A 15364-nucleotide genomic window follows, 5' to 3' on the forward strand; every position below is an offset into this window, starting at 1 on the left:
GGGGAGTTCCACTGTATGAATTGCTCATTTACAGTCAGTGCAAATTCAAAGGGCCGAATGGCCTCCTGCGTGTAACAATTTTGTATTAAACTGTTTGCCAATTATTCAATCATTCTTAATGTTCCTTCCTTCTGTAGTTTATTGCAGTTTTCCAAGGTATTGATTGTGCCCAGATTGCTGTCACCTGCAAATTTATAAATTGTGTTTTTGATTCCAATGTCCAAATTGTAAATGTAAATTGCAAACAGCAATCATTGCTGAACAGATCCTTCTGGAACATCACTCCTCCATATTCTGCTACTCTGAATAAATATCATTTACTCCCAATTTCCTTTCTATCTTGAAGCCAACTAACAATCTGTTCTGCCAGAGATAGTAAGAGCTGCAATGCTGGAGTCTGAGATAACAAGGTATGGAGCTGGATGAACACAGCAGGCCAGGCAGCATCAGAGGCGCAGGAAAGCTGATGTTTTGGATTTGGACCACTCTTCTTCTTTGCAAGAAGATCTTTCTGAAGAAGGGTCCAGACCCAAAACATCAGCCTTCCTGCTCTTCTAATGCCGCCTGGCTTGCTGCATTCATCCAGCTCCACACCAATCTATTCTGCCACTTGTCCCATGGATCCCACTTTCTCTGGTATTGTTTATTAGATGTAACTAGGGTAACTTATCAAGTGCCTTTTGGAAATCCAGATAATCTACTATTAGATCAACTGATTGCCACTTTTATTTCCTCTTTTAAAAAGTCAGTAATAGGCTAGATAGAACACAAGAATGGCAAAGTTTGTAGCGGTTTTTTTGAAGGAGTTTTGTTAGTATCAATCTTTCCAGGATTTCTACCGAAAGTATCATCAGCTCCCATTTAAACACAATGATTCAGGAAAATATGAGACAAAGCATAGTAATTAACAGGACTAATCAAAATTCCTTCAACAGATTTGTGGAAGGTTGTGAAAATTGGACTTCCACTTAAAGACTGTGAAAGTGTAAATCTTGCTTTGTCTATGTATTTAGTTTTTGTCTGCTTTTACAGCAGTAACCAAAGTCTTAATAATTGTCTCACTCAATGTTTTGAGAAAGCCAACAAGATCCCATTGAAATGTGAATTTATAGTATTCGAACACAGGATAGATGAGGGATCATTTAGTTTTCAAAATATGTATTATTTCTAAATTTTGAATTATTTCCCCTTATATTTTACTCATTTTCTGTGTGTTTTAATTAGCGTTGGGACTAGAATGATTTTCAACACACTTTTTGAAAACTGGGTATGCATATTATTCAGTTACCAGGTGACAGGAGCAGTTCTTGTAGAAGAGTGACTGAGCTTTATCAGCTTTACCTGCTTATTAGGTAGAATTCTCTGCTGTCCAAGGCCCTCCAATATCAGTCAATACGCAAAAAGTTCACTCCAATAACAAACCTGTCACGTCTCTTCAAGCACTGAAAGCCAAATTAGGAATGCTAAGCCTCAAGAACAAATAACAATTATTATATTGTAGAATTGTGCAACACAGCCTTAAAATAACTCTCTAGTAACATGTTAATGTATCAAATGATTCATTGAATATAATCTGATGAACTAACATTTTATTGTTCTGTCTTATTTCAAAATAAACAATGTGCCTTTTTTTTGTTCTAATTTTGTTGTTTCTAAAACTTGCAGTTTGAGTGCAACAAATCTTAAATGGTGTCAAACTTTTATACTAGATCTTTATGGGTAAGCTCCCAATAGAATTACTGATATGGAAATAAAATGATCCTTATTGCATTTTTTAAAATTTACAGAAAGGAATAGGGAGTGGGGAAGGCTCCTTTGTTAGTGCGATTTTGTAACATAGCACAGCAGGAGCTGATGTATGCAATGAAAGTTTAGGAGTCATTCAGCGGGTTTCTATGCATCTGATGTCTAAAGGTATTAAGGTATACTGGTGTGTTAAGATGACCCCCTGCTCCTTGGCTCTAAACATGGATAGCAGGAAATGAGGGATATGAATTTCTTTCTTACTGGTTATTTATTTCCAGGGGAATATAACTCACATAGAAAGCACCTTTGGCCACTCAAGAGATGGACAAAAAGTGCCCTGAGACCCCCTTCTGTCCACAGGAACAATAGACCAAACTGGAGAACAACTAATGCTGTGTGGAAAATTAAGACCTTCAGGTAGGTCTATTCAAATTCCAATGATGTGCGGCACTAAAGAATGGGTGAAGATTTCACTAGCCACAGCAGGTTTGGGATCAAAAGGTCCTGTTAAAGAAAAGACAGCAGGGAAATCTTAAAACCCTTTTGTAATGTAACTTTATAAACCAAACACAAAGGATCCCTAGATTGAGGCCTGTTACACAAAGAACAATAGGTTCAACAAAACTGATTTGATTGATGGAAGTGGTCTATTGGCTCAAGTATATGATCTGATTAATACTTTTCAATCACAGGATTCAAGTTGAGTTTCTTGCACTTGCTATGATAATCCTACAATATATTTCTGATCAGAAATACAATAATCCTGTAAACAATTTCAGAAAGTGCAAATTTGTAATTATTTGAAAATATTGTAAAACTCAGCTGAATTAAAAAAAATGACTGACAGCTTTTCAAATGCTTTTATTTCAAAACATTTATTCTTGCAAGTGAACTCAGTATGCAGTTTAAAATAAAACAATCTCACTCATGTTTAAACAGCAATAACCGTATCAACAGATCAGATCTTAAACTTTAGGCTAGCACGGTATATTTTATAAAAGAAAACAAATCCTATTAACTTGAGTAGCTGTTTAACATTTCCTACATTCACTCTACAATTACTTGACAGCTCATCAAGAGTTAAATATATCAAACTGATCACTATTAAGTTAGAAGCAGTCACCACCATAGTTTATTTTTGTATTTACAATGCTTGCCACTGTGATTTGGGGTGTGCATTCTTAGCACTGCAAATGTGCACATCTGAATAAGTCTGACACTTGCAGTCATGATGAAAAAATTGCATTAACGTCTTCTTGTTTTGATGTCATAACCAGGTGAAAGAAATGATTCCTGAAGGTTATTTTCCTCTGTTGTCTTTTCTTCTTTACATGTTTTGAACATGTACGTTCTTTACATGTTTATGTCTTGCAGCACACTGCGATTCATTCGTGTGAGAATTGAATTTGGGAACAGTGCAGTCTCCTCCCAAAACTTCCCAGAACCGGTATAATGTATTATTCTATTCCTTACACTTGACTACCATGATGCCTTAGTAATATTTGTCAACTCCGACAGCAACCACAATGAAGAGACTATACACAGAATTCCTAATTACAGATTAAAGACAAAGAAAAACCTACACTACAGTTTCCATGTGGCAGCTGATGTGAGGTACAAAGGAACAAAGAGTGCAAAGTCCTCCTCTTTTTCATCTGCACAAATGTAAAATGCATTAGATAGTGACTGTGGGTAGGTGTGCCTGGGGCTAAATTGCAGCTGCACGCTCTATCGTGTAGGAGGACAGTTTTGTGATGTACCCAGGGGCCTGAGTAACCTCTGCGAAGTCTATTAATGCCACAGTTAAGCACATTCTGCTCCTAACAAACAACATTACTCATGAAACATTTTTCTTAAAATTAAGTACATAAACTAGAGATTCATTGTGTCCTATCTCGCCAAGTTTTTTTTTACTGCTGCTTATATTTTCCTGGCCTGGTGTCATACCATCAGCTTTCCAGAGTAAAAAGCCAAGTCTATCTAAAAGCCAAAAAAAAAAATTGCTGTAAGCGACAGAGATACAGTATCACTGAGAGATGCTGAGAAGAAAGCTATGACCCCAAACAGCACAACTGCATGATTTAAAAAAAACCTTTGCATCGTGACATAGCTGTGAGGTATTCGAGAAGCAAAAGGGCTCAATTTGCCAATCTTTTGGGCAAGTGTTAATTAATATTGTAATACTGATGCTGAATATTTCTGGACATTTATTTAATATTTACACCAGCAAATGTTACTCTTTAATTGTGCTTTTCATTCGAATACTTAAAGCTGCTAGCAGATGCAGATTCAATCAATTATGAACCAGTTTGTTGGAGGTAGATTTTGATAGTGCCTGCTGTCTGCACACGGAGAGGAAAGAAAACATCTCTGCTTTCAGTGCATCAAATAGATGGCACCACACAACATATTCTCAATGCTAGTTTGAATTGCAGCTGTTTATCTTTTAGCCTTCTCTAAGATTAATTAATTGCAAATGCGACATTGTGAACCAAGGGAATACCTGCCAGACTTCCTATTAATACCTTTGCTAAAAAATCCTTGCAGAACACTGATTAATTCACAATAGAAAAAGAGACAGAATCAATCTTTGCCTAAAAACAATTCATGGATGGTTGACCGATTAGTCCGCTAGCACTCTGATCCTCCGTTCAGACCCTGTGGCCCTTTGAGGACATGACAGGACTGGAGCGATAACCTGGCAACCTAGGTATAAACACAGCCAAGTGTGAGCTTTTGAAGCTGCAGCTTGGCTGCCATCAAGTCCACAAGAAGAAAGTATTTAGGCACCATGTCATACAGTACAAAGAATAAAAACAGATTCGACCGGAAATTCAATGTGGCACCACATATGGGATACATGAATGTGGTTACACAACAGGCCACATATTTTTGAACAGATAGTCTCCTGCATGTGAAACAGGGACATGTGTAACCATCGTAACTTTGCTATGAATCTGTATTTAATTTGGGTTGGGTGGTGGCAGGGATCGGAGATCTAAAGCCGCCACAGGTTTGTGGCAGATGGCTCTGTGTCAGCTATGACAAGCAGCCAGGCTCAGCTTCCTCTGCAGATTTTCTTTCTCTCTGATCAGGTAAATATGGGCACACTCTGGAAACTTCCACAGATTCTGCCTAAGGCTGCAAGTTTGTGACTTAAACCCATCTGTCACAAATCTTCTCCAGCTTCTGCTGTGAGCAGAGACCTGAATTTGCCACGAAGAACTACCCAGGAAAAGCGGGCTAAGTCAACCTATATGAAAGAAAAGAAACTTTTTTAAATGACAAAGACATTTCCTTTTACATCTCCAAATGTTAAAGTACCCAAAGGTATGCTTATAAAAATGCATTACACCTTCCCATCAATGCTGCTCTTTCACATAGGCAGCTTAATGAAATCAAAACCCATAAGCTTTAATGAAGACAATATTAAAACCCAGTGGCATTGTCACAAATTGCCAATTTCAAACTACTATGGTCACCGGCGCTCCCAGCAAACTCAACTAGTTGAGTATACCTGGTCTCAACTCTGCTGCACTTGTAGCAAAACAGCTGACTCCTGTTCTTCATGCATAGATTCAGAGGATATGACCCCAGTTTTAGCTGATTTTGCTAGAGCTGTTAGAAGCAGTAGCCTATCGGTAATAATAAAAACTGCTGAAAAAGCTCAGCAGGTCTGGCAACATCTGTAGGGAGTAGGCAGAGTTAACTTTTCAGATCGAGTGAACTTTCCTCACTCAAGAAGGATCACTCAATCCAAAATGTTAAGTCTGATTTCTGTCCACAGATGCTGCCAGACTTGCTGAGTTTTTCCAGCAATTTATGTTTCTGTTTCTGATTTACAGAATCTACAATTCATTCAGTTTTTATTGTCTATTGGTAATACTATACTTCACTTTAAGAAAGATGGAAACGGAGAACAATGGATACTATTCTGCCCTATAAAATGAATTCCAGTTGGCGTAAGGATAATGGTGCTGACCACAGTTGGTTAAAAGCCTATGATAAAATCCAATGCATTTTCTTAGTTCAAGAAGCAGGTCAACAATACGATTTTCGAGGAATATAACTTTTTAAGGAAATGTTAATATCTACATGAATACACAAAATACTGATGTATTGTTCTAGTTAGAGGGAGGAGCTCAGATTACAATTTCTGTTCATATTCATCCATGGTTCTTCAAGAAGCTAAATTGTTCATCATACATGGGTCATTTATGGCATTAGGTTCAGGTTTTGTGCCTTGTGATTATTCATGAGGTAAAACAGAGATAAATAAGATTTTACAAACAGATCACTTTTCAATGACAAGTTTGCGTGAAACAGTGGACACAGTGACAATGAAGATGTCTCCGCACATTTCCACTTGGAATCCAGAAAACCAAAACTGGAATATTACAATAAAGAGACATTTTTTATTGGCCATCTTTTCAGTGGTGGGTGGGATAATCTAGCAATCTTTTTACTCATGCTGAGGTTGCACTAAATGTTACGGGTGAGAAGAAAACACAGCCACTTCCTGAATTTAAAAAAAAACTGTGAATGTGATCTTGTGGCACGTGATTTGTTTTAAAAAGAAATTCATGTTATTCAAACAATAATAGTGAACACTGACTCATTTTGCTGCTTGTAAAATTTTTTTAGAAATTGTCAGCCTTGGCTAAATTCACAGTACTTTGCTCTGAGCAATAGGTTGGAGTGTTCAAGAAATAAAAATCCTACTCCAGGGCTTGAGCATGAATATCAAAGCTAACACTCCAATGCAGCAGTGAGGGAATACTGCACTATTGGAAATATCATCTTGTGGAGGCAATAAACTGAATCTCTGTGTAGCCTTGCAGATGAATAAAGAAGATTCTGTGGCCCAATTTAAAATCAGAAGAAGAGCTACCCTGGTCCACTCCTCAATCACAGTGGAAAAAGTCTCTCTCTTTTCCAAGACCTCTTTCATGCAAATATAAAATATGAATCACTTGTCTCTTCATCCTGATGGCTAAGTGTTGTCATTCCATCGTTTACTAATGTTCACTGGTTCTAAATCTATTTCCATATTTCTTTTATAACTGTCTATTTTTAAATAGTTGCAAATCTACATTAGAACTAAGAAAATGAAGAACTCAATATACAACAACTTTTTTACAAACCTTTCCTCATGTCAATAATCCCATATTTTGGTTGTTAACCTCATTTGTGCACTGTCCACGATTGTAAAGCCATCCCTGAGAGCCAGACCTATATACAATAGACCAATCGTAATTTGAAGGTGTCAGATTTTGTTTAGAGGTAACATTCATACTAATCAGTAATGTGCAGATTCCACTCATGAGACTAAAGCAGATAATCTATGCTGACACTTCGGGAGGAATGCATTGTCAAATTTATAGTGTTTTGGATGAGGCCCCATCTGGCTTTCTAAGGGAGACATAAACTAAACTATGGCAACAGTCAAAGAAAAGTAGGGAAGTCATTCTGGTGTCCTGGCTATTGTTTATCCCTCAGCCATCACTACAACAATTTAACTGGCTCATCTCCAGCTGCAGTACTTCTCCGCATAATGAAAGTACTTGAAAAGTACCTTATTCGCCATGAAGTGCTTCTGGATGTCCAAGAATATGAAAGATTCAATGTAAGTTATTTTATCATAATCAAAAATTTGTATTGAACAGGTACTGCTTCAATATTCAATTATCTATTTATTACAACAATTTATACTCTAATAATGTTGTTTATGTACAGCAAGATACCTCAAAGCACTTTACATTTGGAACAGAAGGAATACTAAATTGGAAAAAAAGGGAAAAACAGATGGCTAAGAAGGTGAATGCAAAGGAGCAAATGATGGGGCTTTTAAATACAGAGATAGGTGCAAATGTGGAGGGAACTGGGAATTCCAGAATTGGAGTAGATAAGATTTAGAATATTATTTGGACTGTTGCAACATCCAATTGGATAAGATGTTAAACCAAGGTCTCATCTGCCTGTTTAGGTGGATGTTAAAGATCCCATTAAAGGACAGCAGGACAGCGAGTAATCCCTGGTCTCTCCTTCAATCAACATCACACACACACACACACACACACACACACACACACACACACACACACACACACACACACACACACACACACACACACACACACAGAAAAAACTATCTAGTCATTATCACAATGCAGCTTGTGGCAGTTTGCTGTATGCAAATTGAACTGTATTTTCCACATTTTGACAATGACTACACTTAAAAGGTACTTCATTAGCCATATAATGCTTTGAGGCATCTGGTGGTCCTGAAAAGTCCTATAAATGTGAGGTTTTCTTTTTCTCTTTTTATATACTTCATCAAAGGCTTTTATCAGCTGTTAACATTTTCATTATGACAATAATCTCAAGACAATAACATTCTAAAATTTAGAAGCCCATTTGGCTACATGTTCACTCATATGGAAGACATGGGGCTCAGAGCAAAAGTTGAAGCATAATTCTGCTATTGCAGTAATTAAACTTAAGCTGAACTAGTTCATGTGTTTACCATGTGGAGTTCATTACAGTGTTCAGAAGTACTGCCAAGGAGAACAGCATGACTGAATAGTCTTTGGATATAAAAAGGTTACATGAGCTACCAAATTTGATAAGTAGATAGTCCAAATAGCTACCAATGGAGAATTAGTTTTGATTTATTTTCTAACATTTCATATGCCATTTACCTTTTAAGTGTAGATAGATAACATTTATCTTAAACCACTGCTGCATAAGATTGGGAAAAAAATCAAGTTAACAATGCCATCAATTCAGAAAATTTAGGCTCCTTTCAATAGACAGGATCGTGCATAAGGTTAACACACTGCTCTTTTCAAATAAGCTCACTCACAGCCTCCATCCCTGACCCCACTTACATTTGTGGATTGGGGGAGGAGACATGGGTAGCAGGCTTTTGCATCTAAATCTTATCCAAATGAGAGTGAAAACTTTGCACTTTTGTCTTGAATGCAAGGCTTATATTTAACACAGTTTCTAATTGTCAGACTTGAACACAAACTGTACTAAAATTTGACAATAGTAAGCCTTCTGTTGGTTTTGAGGCATTGTGACAAAAAATATATTAGTTAAATTTGTTGGTTTAAATTTGTTTTCTCCAAAGATCACTCGTCACTGAACATCTTAAATGCAATCATGTTGATCTCACTATATTGACAACTAAAACAGCAAAAACTAACATATATCATTTGATAGTTGACATTTTTCATTGATGACAGGTGATGGCATGCAGCAAATATTCCAATCGAAATGGGGTCTCTTCAGACAGATCACTTTTGCCAATGGTCTTGCATGTGAAAAGATTTGTAGAAAGATAGGAAATAGGAGTAGGAGTAGGAGGGGTCCATTCAGCTCTACAAGCTTGCTTTGTCATTTAATATATCAAAGTTGATCATCCAATAAAGCACCCTGCTCCTACTTTCTCCTCATTCTCTTTGACACCTTTACCCTAAGAACCATATGTAATTTCTTCTTGAAAACATTTTATATTTTGTCCTAAAATGCTTCCTGCAACAGAGAATTCCACAGGCTCACCACTCTGGGAAAAGAAATTTATTCTCATTTCAGTCCTAAATGGCTCACTGAATATCCTTAAACTGTGCCCCTGGTTCTGGTCTCCCAGTTATTGACAACATCTTTCCTGCATTTACCCTCTCTCATCCTCTTACAATTTTAATAAGTTCTATGAGCTACCCCTCACTCTTCTGAATTCCAGTGAACATAGTTCCAACCAATCAATTCTCTCTTCATACGTCAGTCCTGCATCTCGGGAATCAATCTGGTAAACCTTGGTTGTACTCTTACCACAGCCACAAAATCCTTCTTCAGATAAGGAGATCAAAACTGCATGCAATCCTTGAGGTGTTGTCTCATGAAGACTCTGTATAATTGCTAAAAGATATCCTTGCTTCTGTATTGAATCCGCTTGCTATGAAGGCCAGCATTTCACTTGCTTTCATCACTGCTTTGCGTCTGCATGTTTACTTTTAGCAACCAGTGTACAAGAACATCTAGGTCTCACTGCATGATTGCCTTCCTGTTTTTTTTTGCTACCAATGTGAATAACATATTTATTCACGTATACTTTATCTGCCATGCATTTGCCCACTTGATCAAATCACACTGAAACATCCCTGCATCCTCTTCACAGTTGATTTTCCAGCTAAGCTTCATATTGTCTGCAAATTTGGAGATATTACATTTAGTTCCCACATCTAAATTATTATATGTACATCATGAATAGCTGGGGTCCCACTACATATACTTGCAGTCGCTAGTCACTGCCTGACAATGAACTATGAAAATTAACTATTTATTCTTACTCTTTGTTTTCTGTCTGTCATCCATATTAGTTTGTACCCAATCCAATACGCTTTCATTTTACAAGTTAATTTTTTTTATCTGGGACCTTATCGAAAGCCTTCTGATATTCACGCAAGCCACATCCATTGGCTACTAACTCTATAAGTTACATCTTTTGAAAAATTCCAGTAGATTTATCAAGCACAACTTTGCTATTATAAATCTGTGCTGGCTCTGTCTAATCCTGCCTCTGTTTTCCAAATGCTCTGCTGTTAAATCTTTTACAGTGGACTCCAGCATTTTCCCTACTACCCACGTCAGGCTAACCGGTCTATGAAAGAATTACAAATTGATGATTAACTTGTCAGTATTTCTGGATCTCTTTTGAACTAGCATGAGAAAGTTCCTAGAGTGATAAATGAGAATTTGTTTTGAATTAGTGGTGTTTTATGGGTAGTCAGAGTAAACACTGAAGAGCATGAGTTTGTTTTCTATGAGAAGACCAAGACTTTTCTTTTGTTTAGGGGAAAAATCCATAGCTTGGAAGCGCTTGTTTTCAGATACAGTTTCAGATTCCTGAAGAAAGGAGATAAGTCACAACAGTTACAAAGTAGGTTACTTCACTGTTAGGATTTTTGAAACTTCCAGACCAAAGTGTTTGATTAGAACCCTGAAGGAGTTACTCAAAGCTGAGAAAGTCTAGACTCAGTTGTGTGAGTAATCAAGGAAGAGACTTTCAAATTCTCAAAGCCAGAAATTAAACAAAACAGTTAAATCAAACCTACAGTTGAAATGACAAGGGTAATTTCTCAAGTGTTTTCGTACTTTAAAGCAATGGTGTTATTTTTGCACCGTGTGTGTTGCACGAGACCAGACAAAATTCATACCATCCTTTTGGCCTGACCGTTTTTCTCCAAATATGAATCTTGATGCCTAATATATTGAATGGGATTGACCCCCAGCTCCTCTTATAAACTTAAGAGCACCAGATCAGTGGGCTGGATGGCTGGTTTGTGATTTGGAGGGATGAAAACAGTGCAAGTTCAATTCTTGGACCAGCTGAGCTCACCATGAGGGTCCTGTCTGCTCAATCATGCTCCACTTCAAAGCTGTGGTGACCCTCAGGTTAAACTCACCAACAGCTATCTCTCTGATGAGATACCAGCCCTTTTAACTGTAGCAATTTTACCTCATTATTTGAATGATACAGGTGAAGGAAGGCTAAGGCAGAATGTGCACAATAAAGGGTTTTCATCTACTGTGCTCAAATTATCAATTTACTATCACACCCTTCTGTAGAGTGGTAAGTTTCACATGATTAGCCCTTATGATTTGCAATGATAAATTCACACTGGTAATATAACATGAAGTAATAATAAATATCTTACATCAGATTTGTCTGGTCAACAGACTATAAAACTTGACTAGAAAACAACCCAAAAATGAAAAATAAAAGCATGGAATAATGCTTGTTTATTTGGATGATAACACTGGTTGTCAGCTATTACTAAATGGTGTACAATGCAATGGTAACATAGATTAGGATGGTTACACTGCAATTCTAAATCTGAGTATCATAAGCAAGTAACAGTAATTTTTCAATATCGGTTAAAACATATCGAAGATCAAGCTACAAAACAACCCGTTGGGAGAAATGTATATTAAATGCTAAATAATGTACACATAAATTCTGAATCCTAGATGAAGGTCTCATTGCTCCTGTACTCAGTATGAATCAATGGTGCTTTTCTAACACACAAGCTCCCACCGCTTTTGTAATCAAAGACGAATTTGTCTTCCACATTCCCATTATCACTTTGTTAAGATGTTTGTCTGATTTGGTGTTATTTGAGTGATAGGAGTCATTTTGGGCACAGTAATGAATTGTTTGGATGGCCACACAATGAAATAATTCCACAGAGGTCAGTACACCATCACCAAGTCACTCTTTATTTACATGTTCAGAATACTTGACGTTGGTCTGGGTTCATCAGACCCAGCTCTCAGGGTGAGCTGAACCTCTGACACTCCTATTTATATCTGTTAGCAATGGTTCCCTGATTGGACCAGAATTCAGCCCCAGTCAGAGAATTTATATTCTATGATGTCCACCTGGCTGACCTTGTTTCAATCACTACATCCCCCCTCATTCCCGTTTAAGTTTGGGAGCATAGACCTGTTCTTTTTATAAAGTCATAGAGACATACAACACAGAAACAGACCCTTTAGTCCAATCAGATCATGCTGAACATAATCCCATTCTAAACTAGCCCCACCTGCCTGCTCTTGGCCGATATCCCTCCAAACCTTTTCTATTTATGTACCTATCCAAATGTTGTTTAAACATTGTAAATGTACCTTCATCCACCACTTCCTTAGGAAGTTCATTCCAAACATGAACCACCCTCAACATAAAAAAATTGCATCTCATGTCTTTTTCAAATCTCTCTCCTCTCACCATAAAAATGTGCTCCCTAGTCTTGAAGTCCCCCATACGAGGAAAAAGACAACTACCATTAACTCTACTTATACAGCTCATTGTTTTGCAAACTTCTCTCAGGTTACCTCTCAACATTCTACACTCCAATGAAAAGAGTCCCAGCCTTTCTTCATAGTTCAAACTTTCCATACCTGGTACCATCCTGGTAAATCTCTTCTGACCCCTCTTCAGTTTAATAATATCCTTCTTATAACTGGACACAGTATTCCAGAAGAGGCCTCACCAATGTCCTGTATAACCTCAACATGACATCCCAAGTCCTTCAATCAAAGGATTGAGTAATGAAAGCAAGTAGACCAAACGTCTTTTTAACCACCCTGTTCATATGTGGCAAAAATTTCAAAGATTTATAAACCTGCAACCCTAGGTCTCTCTGTTCTATAATATTACCCAAAGCCCTACCATTAATCATATAAGTCCTACCCTCATTTGTTATACCAAAATGCAATACATTACATTAATTCAGATTGAACTCCATTGCCATTTTTCAGCCCACTGACCCACTTGATCAAGATCCCCTCGTAATTTTAGAAAACATTCTTCACTGTCTACTATGCTACCAATGTGGTGTCTTCCACAAACTTACTAACCATATATTCTCATCCAAATCATTTATATAAATGACAAACAAAAGAGCATCCAAAACTGATCCCTGTGGAACACCGCTGATGACAGGCCTCCAGTCCAAAATGCAACCCTCCACCATTGCTCTGTCTTCTGCTGTTAAGCCAATTATGTATCCAATTAGCTGGCTTATGAATGCCATAAGAACTAACTTTTCTAATTGGTCTACCAAGTAGAGTCTAGTCAAAGGCTTTTAAAAAATCCAAACAAACAATGTCTACTGCACTGCCATCATCAATCTTTTTGTTATCTTTCTCAAAACATTCAGTCAAGTTTGTAAGATATGATTTTTCTTATGCAAAACCATGCTGACTACTCCTAATCAAATTTTGCCCCTCTAAATGTCCATAAATCCTACCTTTTATAATCGCCTCCAATAAATTATCTACAACCGAAGTCAGACTCGCAGGTCTATAGTTTCCTGGTTTCTCCTTACAAACATTTTAAACAAAGGAACACTTTTAGCCACTTCACTTGTACTTATAGATGATGCAAATATTTCTGCAAGGGATTCTCGCAATATCCTCCCTTACTTCCCACATCTTTTTGGGATACATCAGATTATGCTCCAGAGATTTATCCATTTATTGTCCAGAGTTTATTTCTCTACACTCTCTCGACTCTATTTCTTCCTCCACAGTAAAAACGGACACAAAATAGTCATTCAGCATCTCTCCCATCTCCTAAGGTTCAACACAAACACAACCTCCTCGATCTTTAAGACACCCTACATTCTCTCTAGTTATCCTCTTGCTCCTAGAGGTATCTGTAGAGTCTCTTTGGATTATACTTAACCTTATCTGCCAATACAATCTCACATGCCCTCTTTACCTTCCAGATTTCCCTCTTAAGAATGCTCCAACACTCTTTATATTGATTAAGAGATTCAATTGAACCCAAGTTGTCTATATCTAAAATAATTCTCTTATTCATGAATAGAACCTCAATATCTTCATTCATATATCCTTTAATCTTACCAGTATTACCCTTCACTCTAACAGGAACGTAATGCCTTTGAATTCTCGTGAACATCTCCTAATTGTCAGATGTCCTTTCACCAAGGTTTCCTCCAATCAACTTTTGAAAGTTCTTGTTTCATAACATTAAAATTTGCCTTACTCCAATTAAAACTTTAACTTCTTTGGAAGACTTATCCCTTTCCATAACCACTTAAAAACTGAGAATTATGATCACTAGACCCAAAGTGCTCCCCCAATTTTACTTCAGTTACCTGCCCTGCCTTCTCGTCCAAAAAAGGCTTAGTTTTGCTCCTTCTCTCATAGGAGCATCCATATATTGATAAAGAAAACTTTCTTGAACTCATTTGAAAAAATCTTCACCATCGAAACCTTTAACACGATGATAGCTGCGGTCAATGTTTGAAAAATTAAAATTCCCCATTGTTACAACCTTAATAAGCTCACATATATCTAAGATCTCCCTACATTTTTGTTTCTCAATTTCCCTCTAACTTCTGGGGTTCTCTAGTTATAATCCCATCAAAGTGATCTTTCCTTTTTTATTTCTAATTTCTATCCATATATTTTCATTGGACAATTTTTCAGAAATACCTTCTCTAGTTACTGTAGTAAAGTATTCCTTACTTCTGGGGCATTTTTGCACCTGGTCTGTTCCTCCAATTCAGCCTCAGATATGGCCGGTGTGCTCTGGACCATAGCCGACTCTTGCATTGGAACATTTTTGGAAGAAATTCATCCTTTTCTTCAGGCAGTAAAAGCATTGAGGTTGTGACATCTGTCATGTTCATTTTAGATTCTACGGTTTCTTCAACTCTGTAAAGTGGAACCCACAGGTTCCGACAGTCTTTTGGCTGTTCTGAAGGGCTGGGTATGTTTTGCTCCTGCCCTGTTCGCAAGTTTTCACCATTCGTGTGGTTCACATGCTTGTTCAGTACCGTCTCACCAATCGGAACTTTGTATGTCTCGGGACCTGACCTTATGTAGACCATACCTCTTACCCATACAGGGCCATTTCTGTGGTCTTGGCGTCAAAAATCATCCCTGAAGTAAACTGTTTCTTTGCTTAGAGGAGTCTCATGTCCGGCCTAAATGCACATTAAAGGATATCCAGAAGATTAGATTAGATTAGATTAGATTCCCTACAGTGTGGAAACAGGCCCTTTGGCCCAACAAGTCCACA

At 37.4% G+C, this 15364-nt stretch overlaps 1 protein-coding gene across 12 annotated transcripts in view; it reads right to left on the bottom strand.

Moving 5' to 3' along the window:
* Positions 1-15364, bottom strand: part of gtdc1 (glycosyltransferase-like domain containing 1) — a 417621-nt gene that overhangs the window by 69216 nt on the left and 333041 nt on the right. For 10 of the 12 annotated variants that reach the window (XM_059647444.1, XM_048534511.2, XM_048534509.2 and 7 more), the window contains one exon: positions 2637-4999. The exons of 1 other annotated variant lie outside the window; for it this stretch is intronic. In XM_059647444.1, the coding sequence (XP_059503427.1) occupies positions 4916-4999 (84 nt within the window). In that variant the 3' untranslated portion in view covers positions 2637-4915. Of the gene's footprint in view, positions 1-2636; positions 5000-6890; positions 6979-15364 lie in introns of those variants that run through there. One more of the 12 variants, XM_048534518.1, reaches the window with a different exon arrangement.

The sequence above is a fragment of the Stegostoma tigrinum genome, chromosome 7 (assembly GCF_030684315.1).
Source record: "Stegostoma tigrinum isolate sSteTig4 chromosome 7, sSteTig4.hap1, whole genome shotgun sequence".
Taxonomy (NCBI): Eukaryota; Metazoa; Chordata; class Chondrichthyes; order Orectolobiformes; family Stegostomatidae; genus Stegostoma; species Stegostoma tigrinum.